The sequence below is a fragment of the Equus przewalskii genome, chromosome 8 (assembly GCF_037783145.1).
Source record: "Equus przewalskii isolate Varuska chromosome 8, EquPr2, whole genome shotgun sequence".
Classification (NCBI taxonomy): Eukaryota; Metazoa; Chordata; class Mammalia; order Perissodactyla; family Equidae; genus Equus; species Equus przewalskii.
In genome coordinates this window covers 44602606-44627513 of record NC_091838.1, presented here as the reverse complement: position 1 = coordinate 44627513, position 24908 = coordinate 44602606, and the positions used below count along the sequence as shown (strand labels likewise).

At 37.5% G+C, this 24908-nt stretch overlaps 1 protein-coding gene across 4 annotated transcripts in view; it reads right to left on the bottom strand.

Moving 5' to 3' along the window:
• Positions 1-24908, bottom strand: part of CPQ (carboxypeptidase Q) — a 462588-nt gene that overhangs the window by 300031 nt on the left and 137649 nt on the right. For all 4 annotated transcript variants that reach the window (XM_008523652.2, XM_070631792.1, XM_070631793.1 and 1 more), the window contains one exon: positions 12928-13135. In XM_008523652.2, the coding sequence (XP_008521874.1) occupies positions 12928-13135 (208 nt within the window). The remainder of the gene's footprint in view (positions 1-12927; positions 13136-24908) is intronic.

The following is a 24908-nucleotide window of genomic DNA, read 5'->3' as shown; positions in this document are numbered from 1 at the left end:
AAATGGACTATCTCATCTATGAGATGTTTTATACAAACCACATCGCATCCACTAAACAAATAACAAGAATAAAGACACAAATTGCAAATAAGAAGAAAGCCAATAAAGAAAACTGCCTACCTGAATTGGTAGTCCAAAAATCATGGGTCGAGAAACAAAGGAGAACAAGAAAACAAGCAATAAAATGGCAGCATTAGGCCCCCACATTTCAATAATCACTCTGAATGTAAATGGATTGAACTCTCCAATCAAAAGACACAGTGGCAGGATGGATTATAGAATAAGACCAACAATATGCTGACTCCAGGAAACACACCTCAGCCCCAAAGACAAACACAGACTCAGAGTGAAGGGATGGAAGACGATTCTCCAAGCTAATAATGAACATAAGAAAGCAGGTGTCGCCATACTTATATCAGAGAGAGTAGACTTCAAAGCAAAACAGATAAAGAGAGACAAAGAAGGGCAGTTTATAACGATAAAAGGAACACTCTACCAAGAAGACATAACACTTATAAATATATATGCATCCAACACAGGAGCACCAAAGTACGTAAGGCAACCATTAACAAAACTAAAAGGAGATATTAACAACAATGCAATAATAGTAGGGGACCTCAACACCCCACTAACACCAATGGATAGATCATTCAGAGAGAAAGTCAACAAGGAAATTGTAGAATTAAATGAAAAACTAGACCAGATGGACTTAATAGATATATATAGAACACTCCATCCAAAAACAGCAGGTTACACATTATTCTCAAGTGTGCATGGAACATTCTCAAGTATAGACCATATGTTGGGAAACAAAGCAAGACTCAACAAATTCAAGAGGGTTGAAATAATATCAAGCATCTTTGCCAACAATAATGCTATGAAACTAGAAATCAACTACAAGAATAAAGCTGGAAAAGGGAAAATAAGTGGAGATTAAACAACATACTACTGAACAACCACTGGATCATTGAAGAAATTAAAGCATAAATCAAATATTATCTGGAGACAAATGAAAATGAAAACACACCATACCAACTCATTGGGGATGCAGCAAAAGCAGTCCTAAGAGGGAAATTCATTGCAATACATACTCACCTCAACAAACAAGAAAAATCTCAGATAAGCAATCTCAAACAACACCTAACAGAATTAGAAAAAGAAGAACAAACAAAGCCCAAAGTCAGTAGAAGGAGGAAAATAATAAAAATTAGAGCAGAAATAAATAAAATTGAAACAAAAAAGATAGTAGAAAGGATCAATGAAACAAAGAGTTGGTTCTTTGAGAAAATAAACAAAATTGACAAACCCTTAGCCAGGCTCACTAAGAAAAAAAGAAAGAAGACTCAAATAAATAAAATTAAAAATGAAAGAGGAGAATTCACAATGGATACCACAGAAATACAAAAGATTATAAGAGAATAATATCAAAAACTATATGCCAACAAATTGAACAACGTAGAAGAAATGGATGAATTCCTAGACTCATACAATCTCCCAAAACTGAATCAGGAAGAAATAGAGAATCTGAATAGACCAATCATAAGTAAAGAAATTGAAACAGTAATCAAAAACCTCCCCCAAAATAAAAGTCCAGGACCAGATGGCTTTTCTGGAGAAGTCTACCAAACATTCAAAGAAGATTTAATACCTATCCTTCTCAAACTATTCCAGAAAATTGAGGAAGATGGAGCACTTCCTAACACATTCTATGAAGCCAGCATCACCCTGATCCCAAAAGCAGACAAGGACAAGACAAAGAAGGAAAACTACCAGCCAATATCACTGATGAACATAGATGCAAAAATCTTCAACAAAATTCTGGCAAACCGAATACAGCAATACATTAAAAAGATCATACACCAAGATCAAGTGGGGTTTACACCAGGGACACAGGTATGGTCAATCAACGTGACACACTACATTAACAAACTAAGAAACAAAAACCACATGATCATCTCAATAGACACAGAGAAAGCATTCAACAAGATCCAGCATCCATTTATGATAAAAACTCTCAATAAAATGGGTATATAAGGAAAGTACCTCAACATAATAAAGGCAATATATGACAAATCCACAACCAACATCATACTCAATGGGCAAAAACTGAAAGCCATCCCTCTGAGAACAGGAACAAGACGAGGGTGTCCACTCTCACCACTCTTATTCAACATAGTACTGGAGGTTTTGGCCAGAGCAATCAGGCAGGAAAAAGAAAGAAAATCAACCCAAATAGGCAGTGAAGAAGTGAAATTCTCGCTGTTTGCAGACGACATGATCTTATATATAAAAAACTCCAAAGAATCCATAGGAAACTATTAGAAATAATCAACAACTACAGCAAAGTTGCAGGGTATAAAATCAACATACATAAATCAGTAGCATTTCTATACTGTAATAATGAACTAACAGAAAAAGAACTCAAGAACACAATCCCATTCACAATCACCACAGAAAGAATAAAATACCTTGGGGTAAATTTAACCAAGGAAGTGAAAAACCTGTACAACGAAAACTACAAAACTTTCCTGAAAGAAATAGATGACGACAAAAAGAGATGGAAAGACATTGCACGCACATGGTTTGGAAGAACAAACATAGTTAAAATGTCCGTTCTACCTAAAGCAATCTACATATTCGACACAATCCCAATCAGAATCCCAATGACATTCTTTACAGAAATAGAACAAAGAATCCTAAAATTCATATGGGGCAACAAAAGACCCCAAATCGCTAAAGCAATCCTGAGAAAAAAGAACAAAGCTGGAGGCATCACAATCCCTGACTTCAAAACACACTATAAAGCTACAGTAATCAAAACAGCATGGTACTGGTACAAAAACAGGTGCAGAGATCAATGGAATGGAATTGAAAGCCCAGAAATAAAACCACACATTTATGGACAGCTAATCTTCGACAAAGGAGCTGAGGGCATACAATGGAGAAAAGAAAGTCTCTTCAACAAATGGTCCTGGGAAAACTGGACAGCCACATGTAAAAGAATGAAAATTGACCATTCTTTTTCACCATTCACAAAAATAAACTAAAATGTATCAAAGACCTAAAGGTAAGACCTGAAACCATAAGGCTTCTAGAAGAAAATATAGGCAGTACACTCTTTGACATCAGTATCAAAAGGATCTTTTTGGCTACCATGTCTTCTCAGACAAGGGAAACAATAGAAAGAATAAACAAATGGGACTTCATCGCACTAAAGAGCTTCTTCAAGGCAAGGGAAACAGGATTGAAATGAAAAAACAACCCACCAAGTGGGAAAAAATATTTGCAAGTCATATATCCGACAAAGGGTTAATCTCTATACTATATAAAGAACTCACACAACTCAACAACAAAAAAATTAAACAACCCGATCAAAAAATGGGCAGAGGACATGAACAGACATTTCTCCAACAAAGATATACAGATGGCCAATAGGCACATGAAAAGATGCTCATCATCACTGATCATGATGGAAATGCAAATCAAAACTACACTAAGATATTACCTTACACCCGTTAGAATGGCTATAATCACCAAGACAAAAAGTAACAAATGTTGGAGAGGTTGTGGAGAAAAAGGAACCCTCATACACTGCTGGTGGGAATGCAAACTGGTGCAGCCACTATGGAAAATAGTATGGAGATTTCTCAAAAAATTAAAAATAGAAATGCCACATCACCCAGCCATCCCACTACTTGGTATCTATCCAAAGAACTTGAAATCAGCAATTCCAAAAGTCCCATGCACCCCTATGTTCATTGCAGCATTATTTATAATAGCCAAGATGTGGAAGCAACCTAAGTGCTCATCAACTGATGATTGGATAAAGAAGATATGGTGTATATATATATATATATATATATATATATATATACACCATGGAATACTACTCATCCATAAAAAGGGATAAAACTGTCACATTCACAACCACATGGATGGACCTTGAGGGTATTACGTTAAGCGAACTACGCCAGATAGAGAAAGACAATCTCTGTATGATTCCAGTCATATGTGGAAGATAAACATGTAGACAAATAGAAAAGATTAGTGGTTACGAGGGGAAAGGGGAAGTGGGAGGTGGGCACAAAGGGTGAAATGGCGCACCTACAACATGACTGACAAACAATAACGTATATCTGAAATTTCACAAGGTGTTAAACTATCATAATCTTAATAAAAAGTAAAAAAAATAAAATAAAAAGTCACCTTTAGCTTTCATGAGTAAGAGAGAGAGAGAGAGAACAAAAGCACATGCAATAATAAAAGACTGACTCCAGGCTATTCACGATTCTTTTGGTTCATATGCTACACTAGACATTTTTCAAAGGGCATTGCATAAGCAAACAACATTGTCATAATCCTGAAACCCAAATTCAAAATGCATTAATTTCTTTTTATCACTAGAGATTCAGAAAAACATGCCACAGTGATGTGATTCTTAAGCTTATGCTTTGAATAATCAGAAAGCTGGAAAATAGAAGGTGAACATTTATATATATTTTTAAATTATGAATGGAAAATAGCAGCCAAGAATAAATTTTTGTATCAAGGTTACAAGCAAATGAAAAATGAGAGTCCATACTAAGAATGCAAACAGACCATTAATTATGGCAGCCTCACAAAATATCATCGTAATACACAGTTTGCAATACTTTACCAAAATTTACACAACCATATTATCTCCTCTCAAGTTCCAGAGATTTTATTTTTGATAAGAAGCAATTCAAAAGGTTAGTCACCTCATCTATATGATTATTCAACTTCTATGAATGTGAAATGGTGACACCTTGAATTTACATGTTAGCAAACCGGATGGGCTGCCTGTAAGTCTTTATTCATTCATCCCAGCACAGCTGTGTGCCAGGCCTTGTGCACAGCCCTGGGGACACGGAAATGAATAGGACACACAGTATGTCCCCAGGAGAACTTCCAGTCCAGAGGCAGAAACAGACTAGGAAACACAAAACCCCAAGAGAGTTTGCACAAATTGAACAGATGGAGATCAAAATGGCAAGATGATGTTAGGGGTTGTCTCCCAACCAGATAGCTGCAATTACAATAGTGAGGTTAGACAAAGTTCTTCTTTCTCTCTCTTCCCTCCTTTCTTCCTTCTTCTCCTCCTGTCTTTCTTCTCCCCTCCCTCCCTCTCATCATCCTTCCCTCCTTTCCTTCCTCTTTTATTCATTAAGTATATCCACATTAGTTAGCAAGACTGTATAATGACAGCACTTTACATGTATGTAAAACTTAGTGTCAGGCAATAATAACTCATTTAATCCTCACAAAATGCCAGGAAAAAGGTACAATTATTTCCCCCATTTTACAGATGAAACTGAGGCACAGAGTTTACACAGTTTGCCAAGGTCACACATCTGGCAAGTGGCTGAACGAAGACCCAGGCCCAGCAACTCCAGAATTGGGGCTCCGGAGTGCACTGCCTGCCTCTATCCATTAGGAAGTAGGGTGCCTGTCACATCACCTGAAGCAATAATAAGAATTCAGTGATTAAAGAACATTTTGGAATGTCTAACAAAGGCCTTCTAAACAAAGAATCTGCCTTTCAAAAATCAGAGAGGGGGAAAGAAAAGCATGATGAGAAGAAAAAAATGCAGCGTCCAGTGTGGGTCTTCTCTGGTTCCCCGCCTTGGGAGCACAGTGGCTCTCCACCTGCATAAATGATGAGAATTGGCATTCTGCTTGATTACTGTGCATCTGTTATGAGCTCCAGAGTGAATTAAACAAAAACAAAATAAGGAAGGAAAAGAGCCTACTAATCAAGCCTGGCCCAGTTGCACCGTTTTGAGTCATGGTGCTATTTTCCTGATTTCATAATCACCAGCAGGCACATATGCCCCCAAAAGGGCAACAATATTTCAAAACAATTTAAATCAAGTTTGATAGCTAATTATGCTAAGGTCACTCCAAAGAACCAAACCACCAGGACATCAAAAATCAAAGACAGTCTAAGTGTGAAGCTGCAGCATTCATTTTCTCCCATTAAAAAAACAAAGGGAGGGAGGACAATCTTTTTTACTCTCTGAGACTAACTGGCTTTCAAAAATCATCCAAAATAGACCTCTTAAGACATTTCACCTCTGCTCTGAATGTTTTAAGCTGGGCCTCTGATTACAAAATGTTCATGTTAAATCTCATCAAGATGCTTTCTTAAGATGAAGAATGTTTTATAAATTGTAATGGCTTTAATCAGAGCCCTCTTTGAAGCTATTTAACTCTCCGATGTAGCCCAACCAGTGCTTCAATTATGTCATTTATCAACTCTGTATTAATTAAGTATCATTATAGGGATTGATTTATATACCTTTTCACAGCTCTCTTACCAGATGGTATAACATTCTCCCTCTCTGACACTTCATAAGCATCACCTGGATTCACTCATCTCTCTCTCTCCAGCTGAATGTTCAATCAGATCTTAGTCATCTTCAAACTGGATTGCTTCTCTTCCTCTTCCTCTTCACTACACTCTGTCAGTGCAGCACACAAAGACCAAGTGATATAAAACATAAACCAGTGGTAATTACAAAGCCAAGTTCTATCAACAACTCATTCCCACCTCAATGAATTCTTACCCAGTGTGGTGATGCAATTTTCACAGTAAAGTGAAGGGAGAGCCTTTTGCTTCCTTGGCTGATTAAAACTTACAGTCTGTTGTTCAATTATCTGGGGCAATGGAGAAAATAACTGGGAAAAAAAACATATATTTGGCAATGGGAGTATGAGAGACAATTTGGCCTCAATAGAGTTACTTTCTGAATTATATTTTCCTTGGGCTAGTGTAAAAAGTACTGTACATTCTTGAGCTAGCATGTTGAGAAAACTGGAGGCAGAAGTCCCAAGGTGTACTGCATTGCAAAGAAACTAGCCTAGAATTTTAAATTGCCTTGGGTAATCCAAAAAGTGGATAATAGAGAAATGGAAATGCTTAACAGTTTTTCTTGCAAAATATAAAATCCAGATTAATGGGACTATCTCACAGTAGCCTCAAACTCAAGTCTAAAAACCAAACTGGTCACATTGCCTCCAAATCAGCTCCCCCTCCTGACCTCTATATTTCTTTCTCATCATTCTCCGGTCCCCAAGATGAGTGGAGGGAAACTGAAATTGTGGCAGGCTTGAGAGGGCACATCCTATCAACCAAAAGGACTTGGTGGCTAATCAACTCAGCTAAAGTTTGCCTTATGGAATATACCAGATGTTGCCAGATCTGGTTTTTTTCTAAAAAACCACAAACCCCTATTTTTATGTAAAACTCATGATTTTTAAATATTAGACTAAACTGAACACAGATTCATCCCATGGTTTTTGATCCCTGCCTGTAAACTTTGACTCCTCCTCCTTCCCCCTTTCAAATGCAAGCAGTCCCCAAATTCTGGTAATTTTTCATACTATCCCAACTGCTGTCTCTTCCTTTCCAGTCCCACTGTCATCATCTATGCCCTCCTTATTTTACATCTTCATTATTAGAGCAGTATCCTATCTTTCCTTCTCAAAGCACGCTATGAACAGTTACCAGATTGATCTTTCTAAAACAGTAGTTCCCAAACTTAAACATGCATCTGAATCACCTGGAGGGCTGGGTAAACACCAAGTCCCAACCCTGAGCATTTTTCAATTTAATGGGTCTCAGGTGGGGCCTGATAATTTGCATATCAAAAAGCTCCCAAGCAAGGTTGAAGATTCTGCTCTAGGGACCATACTTAGAGAAACATTGCTCTAAAACATCATCCCCCAACTCTACACATTCAATGATTCCCCACTTCCTCTACATTAAACTTAAACTCCCCAATCTGGAACTCTGGATTCTTCATAACCTGGTCTCATTCACCCTAAAATTTCATTTCTCTGATTTCCTATGAAACCTTCTGGCTCCAGCCAAACTGGCCTACTTGTATATTACCCAAGTGCATCATGCACTCCCACCTTCTTGCCTTGATCATGTATAGAATGTCTTTCCACCTTACTCTCTCATTCAGGTTCAACTTTTTCACTGAGTACAACCAAAACCCACATTCTTAATGAAGCCAGCCCTAATCAGACTTCTGCCTATCACTTCTGGACTCCTACAGCATTAGCTCTGCTGGTTGCTTTGTGTAATCTAAAGTGTGTGGAATTTAGAGCCAGAGACTGAGTATGAATCCTAGTTCTTTCATTAGCTGTGTAATTTCACTAGCCATTTAATCATTCTGAACCTGTTTCTCCTTCAGTAAAATAGAGATACCAATATCTACTTCTATTGAGTTGCATAAAGAATTAATTGAAACAAACTATTTCAGCCTCTAAAGCATAGTACAAAGTAGGTGCTTAACAAATGTTAATTTACTTCCTTCATACATTTCCCCCAATCACACATTTAGCAATAATATAAAATACATTACACCAGTCATTTATATTTTAAGCTTACCCTCCTCACTTTTAGCCAGATAGAATATTTCTGAAATACAAAAAAAAAAAAATATCTAATTCATCTTAGTAAAACTAGCACCTGGCAACTTCTGAGCAACTGGTAAGCTCTCAATAAATATTTCTTTAAAAAAACATGATTCATTTGAGAAATAATGTAAGACAAATGGTTCCATAAAGAAGCTTTCCTCTGTAGAACTTAAATGTCTTATTAATTACCGTTATCCTTAAAGTATCTTCCTACAACAAAGGCAAAAGGAATTTTACATACAGAAAAACTAAAAAAGATCTTATGGGAGTCCCAGCTGATACTCAATGGTGAATAAAAGAAAATTCACTATAAAAGCATCAATGAAGGAAAAATCTTCTCTTTGAAGTAAATTTGAGCACAAGAACACTAATAATGGGAATACAGAGAAATAACAATGAACCTGGAGATAACTCTGGCAATAACTAATGGACTTTTTACAGACGTCTTTTGAGGACATCTGTCATGTAACCATATGACTGTTGTACTTCCAAAATGGCTGACAAATATTGATAATTGCACTGACAAAGGTCAAGTCAAATAAAACACATTTCTCATCCTTTAGGAGATTCTCTAATTTTGAAATCAAGCAGCAACAAATTACAATTTCTATTCTGTTCTCTAGTGTTGCTAAGTTCCATACTACTCCTAGATGGAATCCAATATCACCCAGTCCCATAGGGCTATGGGTGAAATGTCTGTCAGAGAGAAGGGAGCTGTTTTACTCAATCAGCAACTCAAAACATTATTGCTCATGAGTGGTGTGGCAGAAAAAGGATAAAATCTGGAATATTAGGCATCTGGATATTTTTCTCCAAATACAGAGCAAAGGTCCCTAAAAGTTCAAGTTGTTTTGAACTTACTGTACAGAGGCTACACAGTTTGGTAAGAGAGTACTTGGAATCGGGTCACCTGGTTCGTCATAAGAGCCCTGCCACAATTGATTCCAGAATCTTAGACAAGTTCATTCCTTCAATAGACATTTCCTGGGTGACTATTACGTAACAAACATTATATGAGATGATGGGGGTACAGTGGTAAAAAAAATATAATCCATGTCTTTCTTGAACTTACAGTATAGTATAGAGTCAGGCAATTGGGACAGACTTGACAGTTCACCAAACTCATTTACCATCACCATAGGTATGAAGAAATAATAAACTTCCCAGCCTCCATGTAACTACATTCTGGCCAGTGAAATGTGAGTAGAAGTGAGGTAGAACATACTTCCCTTTTGATTATCGACTTTCTCTCTCTATCTCCCTACTTGCCAGCTGGATACATAGATCTTAGAGGCGATGGAGCCACAAGATGGAAAGGAATAGAAGGCCACCTGCTAAACACTCTCTTGGAACTATTATGTGAGCAAGAAATCAACTCCTATTGTGTTAAGCGACTGAGATTTTAAGTTGTTTGTTACAACAGTTAGTCTTCCCTACCAAAGCATGAACCAAAACTACCTCAAAGACATTATGATACAGAGTAAGCACAGGATGATGTAGGAATACCAGGAACAGGTAGCTCACCTGGGCTGCAGCCAGATATCAGGCAGGGGTCCCCAGAAGAAGAAACATTTAAGATGAATCTTGAAAGACAGTGTGAGACAGTGAGGAAGGGAACAGAAGGTTGCAGAGGAAAAAGCATATGCAAAGTCATGAAATTTTGAGGAAAGGTGGTGCACTGGGAAAGTGTTAGTGATTCCTGCCTCCTAGGATGTTGAGTGATGTTGGGAAATGGAGCTGCTCAATACGTATTTGTTGAAATGTCTGATAAAGAGCAAAACCTAGGAGATGTAGTAACTACTAGAAATGATGGATAAGGGAAAAGAAAAAAGTAACCAAGGACCATCTAACTTAGAAGGCAGAATAGATGGCATTCTCTTCACTGAGATAGCAAATACAGGAGAAAGAGGTGAAAGCATGAGCTCAATTTTGGAAAAACTGAGATGGCTGTGGAACATTCAAAAGAAGAATCAGCAGGTAGTTGGATGTATGGACCTAGAGCTTAGACAGTGGTATGGAGAGGAGAGGTGGGTTTGGAAAGAGTGGTGGTGAAAGTCATAAGCATCATGGGATTGCTCAGATAGAATATTCAGAGTGAGAAGCCAGAAAAATAGGGAAGAAAGAGGGAAAATGGGAAAGAGCAAGAGAGAGAGGAGAGAATATGAGAAAGAAGCCATGGAAGCCAAAGAGAAGGCTTATGGAAAGCAGTCAATAGTGACAAATGCTTCAGAGAAGTGAATAAGATTGCCTGAGCAATGTCCATTATATTTGACAACTAGGCAGCTATTTTTGACCTTAACAAGTTCCATTTCAGTATTGGCAAAAGCCAGGTTAAAATTATCTACAAAGTGAATGAGAGATGAGAATTAGAGATAGGAACATAAAATACTCTTTAAGGAAAACTGGCTCTAAGAAACAATTAGCTAGAGGTGGACAAAGAGACAGTTTGTTTCATTTCGGGTTTTATTTTTCAGGATGCAAGACTTAAACATGTTAACATGCTGAATTCTCTGAACTTCTATTTCCCTATCTGTAAAGTGGGGATGGTAACACCCCTTCTGCTTGGTCCATTGGGTTTTTGTCAGAACAAATAAGATGACACATATGAAAGATTCTAAAGTACTATGTAAAGGGCAATGTTTTTATGTATTTATAAATGCTGAAAATATGGATTCATAAAAGTCAAGAGTCCAGTGAAATATGGTTGGCTATAAAATCAGTGAAAAATTATAATCAGTTTAGATCTAGAAATATTAATAAAAATGTATTTTTAATACACACTACAAGTTGCTGAACAAACCTTTGAAGCTAACAACAGATTTCTAAGTCCTATGCTGGATAAAACTCTTCCGGGGCTCCTAGGTTATAGCCTGGGTTTCCAGATGTCTTCATTACACCAGAAGAAAAAAATGCCAATTAGCCTTGGCAGATTGCAGTGCATTAAATCATCTGGGAATTTATTAGTCTTATAAGCAGTAGTTCTTAAATAAATATTTCTGGCAATCACTCAGTTTCACAAAGCAACAGACTAGCTCCATAATTTAGGTCTCATGACCAATGAAATCATGGTGAATGATCACAGCTTGCTGAGTATGTTTTTCTAAGGGGTGATTGAGGTATTCTGGGAAGTAAACTAGCCATTTTAGGACTTCCTCTTGGGAAGATTAACCATCCAAAAGAATATGGTCCAATCATTATATCGCTAGTCACCAAAGCTTTAAAGACTACAAAGAACGTTATTTTTAGCACTATGACATCAGTGGAACTAGTTTTTCTCTCATAAAACCTCTCATAAGTGGTTTTAACATGTCCCATCTTCCTCTCTTGGGAAGATACCTTATCCCTGTAAAAGCAATATGTCCCTTTCCTTTTATCTCTGCACTTTTGGACAACTCTCTCCTGACTTGGTTTCCTAGTTGCTAAAGTCTCCTCCTCAATCATTTTATTTTTAAGGGTAGAGCATGCTAATTAAGGTCAAGCAGCTGTGTCTACAGCTACAAACAGCAATTATGCAAAATAAATAAACTTTCCTTTACAATAGATACTAAAGATCTTACCTCGAGACCCAAATAAACCCTATTTGCAATTATTTTTTCATGTTTTTTTTATCTTAGAGAGACCAGGCTATAACACTAAAATGGTGCTTCTTTTATCCATGTTTCTCAAATATTTTATCCTTAATGTGTGACATTACCATGTTTTAGCTATTAAACTAGGCCATGCCTGCAGGTCAATTTTTAGACCTTTTATCCACTGCAATGCTGAATTTGATTCTATGACTGAGGGTCAATAAGGCACTTCACAATTACCTCAATCAGAACAACAGAGAAAAAGACAAAACTTATGTTGCCCTCAAACAATACCACAAGTCATTTATATAGACCTTTATAGACAATCAAGTATATTTCAAAAACTTTACCTCATTTATTCTTAAAATAATTTTGTAAATCTGTTATTCTTCATCATTACTGATTTACAGAGGAGAACGCAGAGGCCCAGAGGGTTTAAGAAAATTTCCAAGGCCACACAGTTGTTCAGGAGCAGAACCAGCTCTATATCCAAGGTCCTCTGCTTCCTCAACTCTTTCCACTACACAATAGATGGCCGCAACATTACCCACTTTATTTTTATTTCACTTCTCTAGCAACAATGGAAAAAAGCCTGGCTTCCTCTGAAGTCGATGAAACACAGTTATGAATTCAGTTCTCCCTCCAGTGAAAATACATAATATACTGGTTATATAAGGAATGTTATGGGATCATCATGGATGTGGAAAGCTTTTTAAAGGAATGCACAAATGATGCTTGGAATCCTGAAAAGGCCAAAGATATTACAAACAAATGACCAAATGTGGAATGAGGGGAAATTCCATGAACAATCAGTATTTTTTCATTTGAATGGTTTGTTTTTATTTCATAAGGGCTTCCCTTTCATGAAAAACCCTGGTTGTTGAAAGGATTTCAAATGATCATGACCAACCTGTAGATGGAGAACGAAGCCACCGATCGAATGAGGGATGCCAAAGCCCCGACTTTGGCAGCTTCCACCGCCCCCTGGACTCGGTATTGGACCGTGCTCGAGTAGTTGGTATAAGGTTGATTATAAACAACAATCTTCCCTCTTGCTTCTGGGGCCCTTCTCTGCAGTTCATCAAAAGAGGTCACCACCAGAACTTCTGCTGTAATGCCTATAAATAAAAGTCATACAAGATTAAATTATGGTTTCCGATCAGCCAGGTTGAATTGACACACAAAATGTCACGCATGCTCTATCCACTACATCTGGCAAACGGGTTTGAGAAGATCAAAGTTTCAGAGCCATTTGACATGGGAGACAGATTGTAGGGGTTAGCCAGTTTCCCAAGAGAATGAGAAGGCATTCAAAATAATATAAGGTTTTTCAACTCACTTGACCAGATGGTATTAAATCACAAATTTCTTGAAAAGTTAGCTTTTTTCCTTCTTTCGCACCCTAAGAAGTCATAAGTTTCACAAAATGACAGTAATTATTTATAAAGAAAATACATTTCAGAAAGCCTTCCTTGGGATTAATGAAACACATATTTATCTTTTCATAAAACTATTTTGATATGTTGCTAAACAACCTTCATTGACATCATACAAAGGATGGCCATTCATGAAGAATGCTCCTAGAGGCTGATGAACTTCATAAATCCAACCTTTAACAAATGGTTAATGTCACCTCTCCCAAGAACTGCAAAAAGACAGCTTATTTTCCTTCCTCTTTTATACTAAACATTCTTAAAGGATGTGGAAATTTCCCATGCTTCTTGATTTACAGTGCTTGTTCATCACTAAACACACCACTATTGTGAAGATAAAAATTGTGAAGATGTCGTGTAATCGTCCTATAATCCTCTTCTCTCACTTAGAAGAGATGTGCCATCTTTCTTCATATCACAAGACCTGCCCAGATATTCCTGATTAGGGAGGGCTTCACAGCTTCCAAGAAGTCATTCAAAAACTGCCAGACCACTGAAGATCCAATTTGATGGAGCAGTTAGAGTGACAAGAAAAACGTATTTAGTAACAAAGGCCAGATGTAGTGGCTAAATATAACTACCTACAAGAAAGTGGCAGGCGCCTACTGTTTCATGGCTTTAGCCATGCAGTCATGAAAGATGTCAGTAAAAACCAAAGTATCAACATGCATTTGGCCATGCTTCCTTAATCTTGCAAACTAGAGAACTGTGTTTTTCTGGAAGCTTAACAGACGTCATTAAAATATTAACTATTACTTGGAAAGTCCTTTTAAAATGCACTGCAGGTATAAAAGAATTCTTGCTTTCAACATACACTCCATCATATGGACCCTTTAGACTGGGTCATCTCCTACTTCTGGTTCCACCATCCAGACAGAATTTGTACTTTTACTTTAAAGTGATTGACTCCTGATCTATAAACATGTCTCCACCAACATTCAGAACTCAGAATTTAATTTATAACCTAAAAAAGGCAATGTAAAATCACAGAAAGTAAAGAAGCCACTAGCTTTTTCACATGATAAATATGTGTAAAAATACAAATAAGAGTTCAGTTAGACAGATTTTGAGATTCATAACTTTCTGAAACCTGGAGTTACCTTGAAATTTGACTGGCATTATTGTTGCCATAGTATGTGAATGTTGATGATGGTTTTCAGCTGTTCCTAATAAATAACATGTTCAGTGGTCCACCCAAGGGATATCCCAGCAATGGAGTAATTTTGGCATCTGGATTGGAGCCATTAGAAATGAAGCCAAATTTCTATAAATTTTCATAGGCCAAAATTAAAGTCATACAAGGGTAGTACTTCACTATGGTCTATGCTTTAAGTTCTTTTAACAAATGAGAGAGTGATGGAGCCCTGAAGAGCCAAAACCTAACCTACATACAACTGCCAATGCAAATCACTAGTAGCAGTTATAGGTCAAAACCTATCACCGTGAACTTAGAAGAAGAGTTCAAATTAATGTTTTCCTAAAAACTTAGAGTCATCTCTGATTTCATCTGTCTCCTTCATCCCCCACATCTAATCAATCCTCAAATACTCATAATTTTACCCCCTAAATATTGATTGAACCCAGGTCCTCTGTTCCACCCCATTACACTTTCTCACATCAGGCCCTCATTATCTCTCTTTTGGATTGCTATGAATCTTTCCACCTCCACCCACCACTGCTGGTGTCCCAACCTCCAACCCAGCTCCATCAAATTTAACCTCAACAGAGCTGCCACAGTGAACTACTTGAACTCCTGAAAAGTCAGACCTGCCTATGTCACCATCCCCCTGCCACTCTTCCACCTCTGCTGAAAACCCATCACTTCAACACACCATTCAAAGTCTATCTCTACAGACACAAGTTCCCTTTTATTTTAAATTCCATCAGTACTAAACATAAAAGTTCCCATTCTCACCATGATAGTTCACTCCTCATTGTCTTTGTTCACACTATAGTATATCATGTCTCATTGACTCCATTCTCCCAACTTCATCATGTGAGTAACATCAATTTATCCCTCAGGATTCCATTTAAGAATCACTCCTTTAGGAATTATTTTCTGGCCTCTGGCCTCTTGTCTGATCCCCCTTCTTCCTTCTCCTTCTTCCACCCCCCGGGAAGGTTGACACATGCATCACCTTCCTCTGGACTTTCAGAGTGTCCTGGGCATACCTGGGTGCTGGACAATGAAACTCTGCCTATTTATGACTCTCTCTACCACCTAAAATGTGATGTCCTCAGGATTTAAGGCCATGCTCATTTTTGTTCGTATCTCCTGGGCCTAGCAGAGTGCTTGGTGTATACGTAGACAATCAGTCAATAAACACTCCTTGAATGGCGCTGCTCCAAATAAGGGACCACTCACTTGGTCTAAAGCATTTCCACAGAAGTGCAATTTTACCTTCAGAGTTTGATAGCCCTTCTTCCGCAATAAATCAGCAGTCTGATTCTCTTATCACCCAGAGCACAGATACACAAATAACCAAGCAAAAAAGACCTTGGGCATCAGAACAGGAATATCAATTCCAAGCATTAAAACTTGGGTACTTAAACATAGGAAAGCTCTTCTGATCTTTCTTAGAGCCTAGTTACTCTTACTTTACACAAAATTCTAAATCTAGTATTTAAACCTATAAATTTTGAGAAACAACAAATCAAATCAAAAGGAAGAGATTGATTTGGAAGCTGATAGCAATACCACAAAAATCAATGTCAGAGACAAGAACTTTGTGAAATAATGAATACTAATGGAATTTTCTGCAATGTTGGAAATGTTTTATATCTGTGCTGACATAGTAGCCATCAGACACATGTGGCTATTGAGCACTTGCAATGTGACTAATGTGACTCAGAAACTGAATTTTTAATGTCATTTATTTTCATTAATTTACATTTAAATTTAAATAGCCATATGTGTGTAGTAGCTACTATGTAGAATTCACAATCACTGCAGCCTCAGCCATCACATGAGCAAACAGCCAGCCCTGAGGGCCTTGCTTCCTGACAATCCAGTAACAGATGTGACAGTCATGATGATGATCTCCTGCAGCAGTCATAGACCAGGTGAATTGGATTCAGTATCCATCCTTTAGGAAGGTAGGGTGTGTACAAAGCATTTAAGGAAGATTTGGGCTCAAATTGAATGAAATAAAACTGGGCAATCTGGAAAACTTCACTCTTCTCTATTAGTTTGTATTTTGATACATGTTACATAAAGGAAATAATACTCACCCTTTACTCCAAGTCAGCAAGCTCCTGTTCTTTCCTGTACTCTCACCTGTTCTTCCCCTATGCTTCTCTTTCTCCCATTCTAAATGATAGAACCTGAAAACCTCTAAGAACACAAAACCCATGTCATATTTACAGTAAGGTCTGCCTTGACCTCCCTATTTATAACTCCAAACCACACACAACACCCTATCCCTCTTATCTTACTTAATTTTTACATAGAATTTATCAGCTTCCAGCTGCACCCACAACAATAATTTAAGTTACAAGCAGTGGTAGAATTTTTGTCTGTTTTATTTATCAATGTTACCAAAGTGCCTGAAATGGTGCATGAGACATAATATGTAAAATTCACACATACACACACTCAAAGACACAAATACACTATGTACACATGCACATACTGAATGAAGGAAAAATAAAACAAAAAAATAAAAGTCTTTTAATACCCCATCCCTGATTGCTCTCCAAAAATGTATACACCTAAGAAATTTGTGTATTTCTGTAGGTCAGAATAATTGATGATAAAAATAATAATAGCTTTATTTGAGTATCTATTGCTTACACTAATGTTTACAGCAACTCGGCAACTCTGCATAGTAGTTATTAGGAGGATATTGAGGTGCAGAAAAATAAGTTTACACAACTACTAGGTGTTGAAGCTGAGATTTCAATTATTTGTTGTCTGAATCCAAGGGTCATGCTCCTTCTATTAACTGCATTGCTATCTTCCTTCACAAATGTAAAATATAACAAAAGAAAAGCTCAATATTTTCGCTTTAATAGGACTAAGAAGGAAAAATAAATAGGCATATAAAAGCCTGCCTAACCTTAAAGGACACATTAGACCAGATGGACTTAGTAGATATATACAGAACATTCCATCCAAAAACCACAGAATACACATTCTTTTCAAATGCACATGGAACATTCTCCAGGATTGATCACATATTAGGCCACAAAACAAGTCTCAAAAAATTTAAGAAGATCGAAATAATACCATGCATCTTTCCTGAACAGAAAGGTATAAAACTAGAAATCAACTACAGGAAGAAAACTGGAAAAGCCACAAAAATGTGGAGATTAAGCAAAATGCTACTGAACAATGATTGGGTCAAGGAAGAAATCAAAGGAGAAATGAAAAAATCCCTGGAGACAAATGAAAATGAAAACACGACATGCCAAAATCTGTGGATACAGCAAAAGCGGTTCTAAGAAGCAAGTTTATAGCAATTCAGGCCTACCTCAACAAAGAAGAAAAATCCCAAATAGACAACCTAAACGCACATCTAAAAGTACTGGAAAAAGAACAACAAACAAAGCCCAAAATCAGCAGAAGGAAGGAAATAAAAATCAGAGCAGAAACAAATGAAATAGAGACTGAAAAAACAATAGAAAAAATTAATGAAACCAAGAGCTGGATCTTTGAAAAGATAAACAAAATTGACAAACCCTTAGCTAGACTCACCAAGAAAAAAAGAGAGAAGGCTCAAATAAATAAAATCAGAAATGAAAGAGGAGAGATTACAACGGACACCTCAGGAATACAAAAGATAATAAGAGCATACTATGAAAAGCTATATGCGAACAAATTGGATAATCTAGAAGAAATGGAGAAATTCTTAGAAACATACAACCTTCCAAAAGTGGACCAAGAAGATGTAGAAAATTTGAATAGACCGATCACCAGTAAGGAGATCAAAACAGCAATCAAAAACTTCCCCAAAAATAAAAGTCCAGGACCAGATGGCTTCCCTGGTGAATTCTACCAAACATTCAAAGAAGATTTAACATCCTTCTCAAACTCTGCCAAAAAATTGAAGAAGAAGGGAGGCTTCCTAACTCATTCTACAAAGCCAACATTATCCTGATACCAAAACCAGACAAGGACAACACAAAAAAAGAAAATTACAGGCCAATATCACTGATGAACATTGATGCAAAAATCCTCAACAAAATACTAGCAAACTGAATACAACAATACATTAAAAAGATCATACATCATGATCAAGTGTGTTTTATTCCAGAGATGCAGGGATGGTTCAACATCCACAAATCTATTAATGTGATACACCACACTAACAAAATGAAGAATAAAAATCACATGATCATCTCAATAGACGCAGAGAAAGCATTTGACAGGATACAGCATCCATTTATAATAAAAACTCTAAATAAAATGTGTACAGAAGGAAAATACCTCAACATAATAAACGCCATTTATGACAAACCAACAGCAAATATCATTCTCAATGGAGAAAAACTGAAAGTTATTCCTCTAAGAACAGGAAGCAGACAAGGATGCCCATGTCACCACTCTTATTTAACATAGAATTGGAAGTCCTAGCCAGAGCAATCAGGCAAGAAAAAGAAATAAAAGGGCTCCACATTGGAAAAGAAGTGAAACTGTCACTCTTTGCAGACGACATGCTTACAGTCAAGTCGCAGGATACAAAATCAACATACAAAACTCAGTTGTGTTTCTGTACGCTAACAACAAAATAGCAGAAAGAGAAATTAAGAATACAATCCCATTTACAATTGCAACAAAAAGAATAAAATACCAAGGAATAAACTTAACCAAAGAGGTGAAAGATCTTTACACTGAAAACTATAAAACATTGTTGAAATAAATCAAAGAAGACACAAAGAAATGGAAAGATATTCTGTGCTCTTGGATTGGAAGAATTAACACTGTTAAAATGTCCATACTTCCTAAAACAATCTATAGATTCAACACAATCCCTATCAAAGTTCCAACAACAGTTTTCACGGAAATAGAGCAAAGAATTTTAAAATTTATATGGAACAACAAAAGACACCAAATAGCCAAAAGATTCCTGAGAAAAAAATAACAAAGCTGTTGTTATCACTCCCTGATTTCAAAATTTACTACACAGCCATAGTAACCAAAACAGCATGGTACTGGCACAAAAACAGACACACAGATCAATGGAACAGAATCGAGAGCCCAGAAGTAAACCCACACATTTATGGACAGCTAATATTCAACAAGGGAGCCAAGAGCATACAATGGAGAAAGGAGAGTCTCTTCAATAAATGGTGTTGGGAAAACTGAACAGTCACATGCAAAAGAATGAAAGTAGACCATTCCCTTACACCATGCACAAAAATCAACTCAAAATGCATTAAAGACTTGAATGTGAGACCCGAAACCATGAAACTTCTAGAAGAAAACATAGGCACTACACTCTTTGACATGGGTCTTAGCAGCATATTTTCAAGTACCATGTCTGACTGGGCAAAGGAAACAAAAGAAAAAATGAACAAATGGGACTACATCTAACTAACAGCTTCTGCACAGCAAAGGAAACCATCGACAAAACAAAAAGACAACCTAACAATTGGGAGAAGATATTTGCAAACCACATATCAAATAAGGGGTTAATATCCAAAATATACAAAGAACTCCTACAGCTCAACAACAAAAAAACCAACAATCCAATTAGAAAATGGGCAAAGGATCTGAACAGAGATTTCTCCAAAGAAGATATAAGGATGGCCAACAGGCACATGAAAAGATGTTCAACATCATTAGCTATCAGGGAAATGCAAATCAAAACTACAATGAGGTATCACCTCACTCTGGTCAGAATGGCTATAAGTAACAAAACAGGAAACAAAAAATGTTGCAGAGGATGTGGAGAGAAGGGAACCCTTGTACACTGCTGGTGGGAGTGCAAACTGGTGCAGCCACTATGGAGAGCAGTATGGAGTATCCTCAGAAAATTAAGAATAGATCTACCATATGATCCAGCTATCCCACTGCTGGATATTTATCCAAAGAACTTGAAAATGCAAAGGCATAAAGATGCTTGCACCCCTATGTTCATTGCGGAATTATACACAATAGCCAAGACATGGAAGCAACCTAGGTGCCCATCAGGGGATGAATGGATAAAGAAGATGTGGTATTTATAGATGATGGACTAACAATTATTAAATCTGAATAGAGGATACTTTTTTGCAAGTTTGCAATATTTTAAAAATTCACTCCATTTGAGAGAATTGGGGAGAGGGGATGTTACTAAACTTCCCATATATCCTATATTTTGCCCCCCTCTGAACAAGACATGGAGGAATGCTACTACAAACACATATGACTTATTCTGTAACTTAAAAAAATATGTAGGTAGTCAACAATCTGATTAAGAAATGAGCAAAAGACCTGAACAGACATCTGACCAAGAAGATACATAGATGGCAAGTAAGCATATGAAAAGATGTCCAATATCATATAAATCAGGAAATTGCAAATTAAAACAACAATGCAATACCATTAGACACCTATTAGAATGGCCAAAATCCAGGGCCCCATGGCTGAGTGGTTAAGTTGGCACACTCTGCTTCGGCAGCCCAGGGTTTGGCTGGTTCAGATCCTTGTCATGGACATGGCACCATTCATCAGGCCGTGCTGAGGCAGCGTCCCACATAGCACAACCAGAAGGACCTACTACTAGAATATACAACTATGTACTGGGGGGCTTTGGGGAGAAGAAGAGGGAAAAAAATAAAGATTGGCAACAGATATTACCTGAGGTGCCAATCTTAAAAAAGAAAAAGAATGGCCAAAATCCAAAACACTGACAATACTAAATGCTGGCAAGGATATGGAGCAACAGGAACTCTCATTCATTGCTGGTGGGGATGCAAAACAGTACTGCCACTTTAGAAGATAGCTCAGCAGTTTCTTACAAAACTAAACATACTCTTATCAGACGATCCAGCAATTGAACCTATTGGCATTTACCCAAAGGATATGAAAACTTACGTCCACTCAATAACCTGCATACAGATGTTTATAGCTTCTTTATTCATAATTGTCAAAGCTTGGGAGCAACCAAGATTTCCTTCAGTAGATAAATGGATAAATAAACTGTGGTAGTTAGACAACGGAATATTATTCAGCACTAAAAAGAGATGAGCTATCAAGCCACAAAAAGACATGGAGGAGGGGCTGGCCCCGTGGCCGAGTGGTTAAGTTCGCGCGCTCCGCTGCAGGCGGCCCAGTGTTTCGTCGGTTCAAATCCTGGGCGCGGACATGGCACTGCTCATCAAACCACGCTGAGGCAGCGTCCCACATGCCACAACTAGAAGGACCCACAATGAAGAATATACAACTATGTACCAGGGGGCTTTGGGGAGAACAAGGGAAAAATAAAATCTTTAAAAAAAAAAAAAAAAGACATGGAGGAAACTTAAATGCAACGTTAAGTGAACGAAGTCAATCTAAAAAGACCACATATGTATGATTCCAACTATATGACATTCTGGAAAAGGCAAAACTATGGAGACAGTAAAAAAGATTAGTGGTTTCCAGGAAGTGGGGGAAGAGAAGGATGAACAGACAGAGCACAGAGGATCTTGGGGGTAGTGAAACTATTCTGTATAGTAACATAATGGTGAAACAAGTCATTATACATTTGTCAAAACCCGTAGAATGTACAATACCAATAGTGAACCCCAATGCAATCTATGGGTTTGAGCAATAAAGATGTGTTAATGTAGGTGCATCAATTGTAAAAAGGTACCACTGTGATGTGGGATGTTGATAACAGGGGAGGTTATCCCTGTGTAGGGGAAGTGAGTATATTGGAATTCTCTGTACTTTTCCCTCAGTTCTGCTGTGAAACTAAAACTGCTCTAAAAAATAAATTTTATTAATTAAAAAATAATTATTTTATTTATATATATTCAAAAAAAAGGTTGTGGCCAGTAAAGCCTGTAATCAGAAATGCCCTGATGGGGAAGTTCTCCTATACGTGGGAAACACAGAACCTAGTATAGGATTGAGACCACATATTCAATCAAGATATATTGAGAGCTTAACTATGTGATCGGAATGGTCCTAGAAGACCCAACAGTAAATAAGACAGATATGGTCCCTTCTCTCAAGGCATTTCAATAAATACTTGTCCTTGGTTAATTTTGTTTCCATAATAATTTAAATCTCTGGATCAAGTTTTATTACAGATATGAATCAATATTCTAGAATAACAGTACCACTTGAGTTGCAGGTACCATGAATCTGTTTTCTAATTGCTGAGGTCAAAGAACACATAGAGTCTCTCATACTTGCAAGTAATAGAAAATCCGGGTTCAGTTGGCTTAAGGAAATGTCCAGTTGGCTTGAGGAAATGTATTGGCTCATGTGAGCAGTAGAAGGGCTGGCCTCAGAAAGTTCCTGGCTCCTGGTACTGCTTTCCTTCATCTTCAGCATGTGTGTGGTATTCTGTCCCTGCACAGCTCCTGGTTCTCCCAGACCTCACATCCTTATTATACTGTCCAGGGAAAGAGAGAGTGTCTTCTCCATCAGTTCCCACAAGAAATACAGAGCAAGCTTCATTTTCCCAGAAGCCCTCCCAAAAAAAGTCTGTTTAAGACTCATGGGTTATATGCCCACTCTGAATCTAACACTATGGTCTTGACAATGGGATGTGCTGACTACCTTAAGCCAAGCAAGGCTCACTAGACTTGAGTAAGGAGCAAATCCCACCCAAACCATGGCCGAGAGTGGGTGAAGGCCACCCAATCTCAAATAGAGGGAAATGGATGCTGGGTAGCAAACAACAGATGGCCACCACAGGGAATGTCTCTTGATATTGCCACAATATGTAGCACAATGCTTTTCCCATATTCTGCATTCAATATATGTTTGCTGAGTTGAATTAAATTGACCATATTTTCATGGTCCACTTTGGCAGAGTTAAGAGTGTCTAAGGTCATTCATCCCCAACCACTCGAACTCAACAAAATGAATGGGAAGATTTTGATGAGCTACTGAAGAGCTACCAATTAATGAAAACAAGGCATCCATTTAACACCATTAATAGTTTATTAATCCATACCAGAAACTTAAACAGAAATGCTATGTTAATAGAAACATTAATGCAACAGGAACCCACAGCTTGCATAGTTCCCAAGATTTTATGTGGGCAATTTATGATCCTTGAACCACATCTAAGAAGCCACTTTTCTATACAACCTCGTGATGGAAAAGTGAAAATTCAAGCATTTGCAGACTTTCCATCAGGTTATAGGGCACGATTTTCAAATATTTAAAGAAAAAGACATCAGGTCTGTACTCAATATAAATTAAAAAGGTGAAAGGTAATAATTCTTCAGTTCAAAAGATTTACATGAAACTAATGATAACTGGAGCCAGCCCTGGTGGTCTAGTGGTTAAGATTCAGTGTTCTCACCCCTGCAGCCAGGGGTTCGTTTCTCAGTCAGGGAACCACACCACCCATCTGTCAGTTGTCATACAGTGGTAGCTGCATGTTGCTGTGATGCTGAAAGCTATGCCACCAGTATTTCAAACACCAGCAGAGTCACCCATGGTGCACAGGTTTCACTGGAGCTTCCAGACTAAGAAAGACTAGAAAGAAGGACCTGGCCACCCACTTTCGAAATATTGGACATGAAAATCCTATGAATAGCAGCAGAACATTGTCTGATGTTGCACTAGAAAGTGGGAGGATGGAGCAAAAAGACCGGGCAGGGTTCCACTCTGCTGTACACAGGGTCACTAGGAGTCAAAATGGACTCAACAGCACTAATAACAACAACAAACGCCAACAGGAATAACTATTATATGCACACTCTGGCTAGGCACCATGCAAAGCTCTTCACATGCATTACTTCATGTAATCCTTATATTGCTGTCACCTGTTTACTAACGGTGAAAACTGAGACTTGAGGTAGGTCACAGAATTTGGTTAGTTGTAGATCTAAGATTCAAACTCAGAACTATCTGATGGAAACCTTCTATCCCTAACATGGAAAAAGATAAAGAGAGCAACAGTCCTTCTGGTAATTGAATACTCATCCAGTTAGTCATCCATATGTTTGTATCTACAAGATACCTAACTCCCAGACATATGGAATGTCTTAGAAGCCATCTCTACTAAGATTTTTAGCATATTATCTTACACAGCGTAAGGTATTTGCTGGCAGCTACATAGATTATAATCTACAGACACAGAATAATTATTGATGAGTGATTCTTTATATAACTTTATTTTTTCTCTCTTCATTTAATCCATTTTCAGAGTGTTCATAAGACTGTCTCTTCACACAGGCTTACTTGATGGTCACTTCAGTAGAGACTTAATTATAATAAGAATACTGAGCGAATGTTCTTACAATGTGCCAGACATTGTTCTAAACGTTTTACTTATATTAACTCTTGATTCTCTCAATAGCTCTA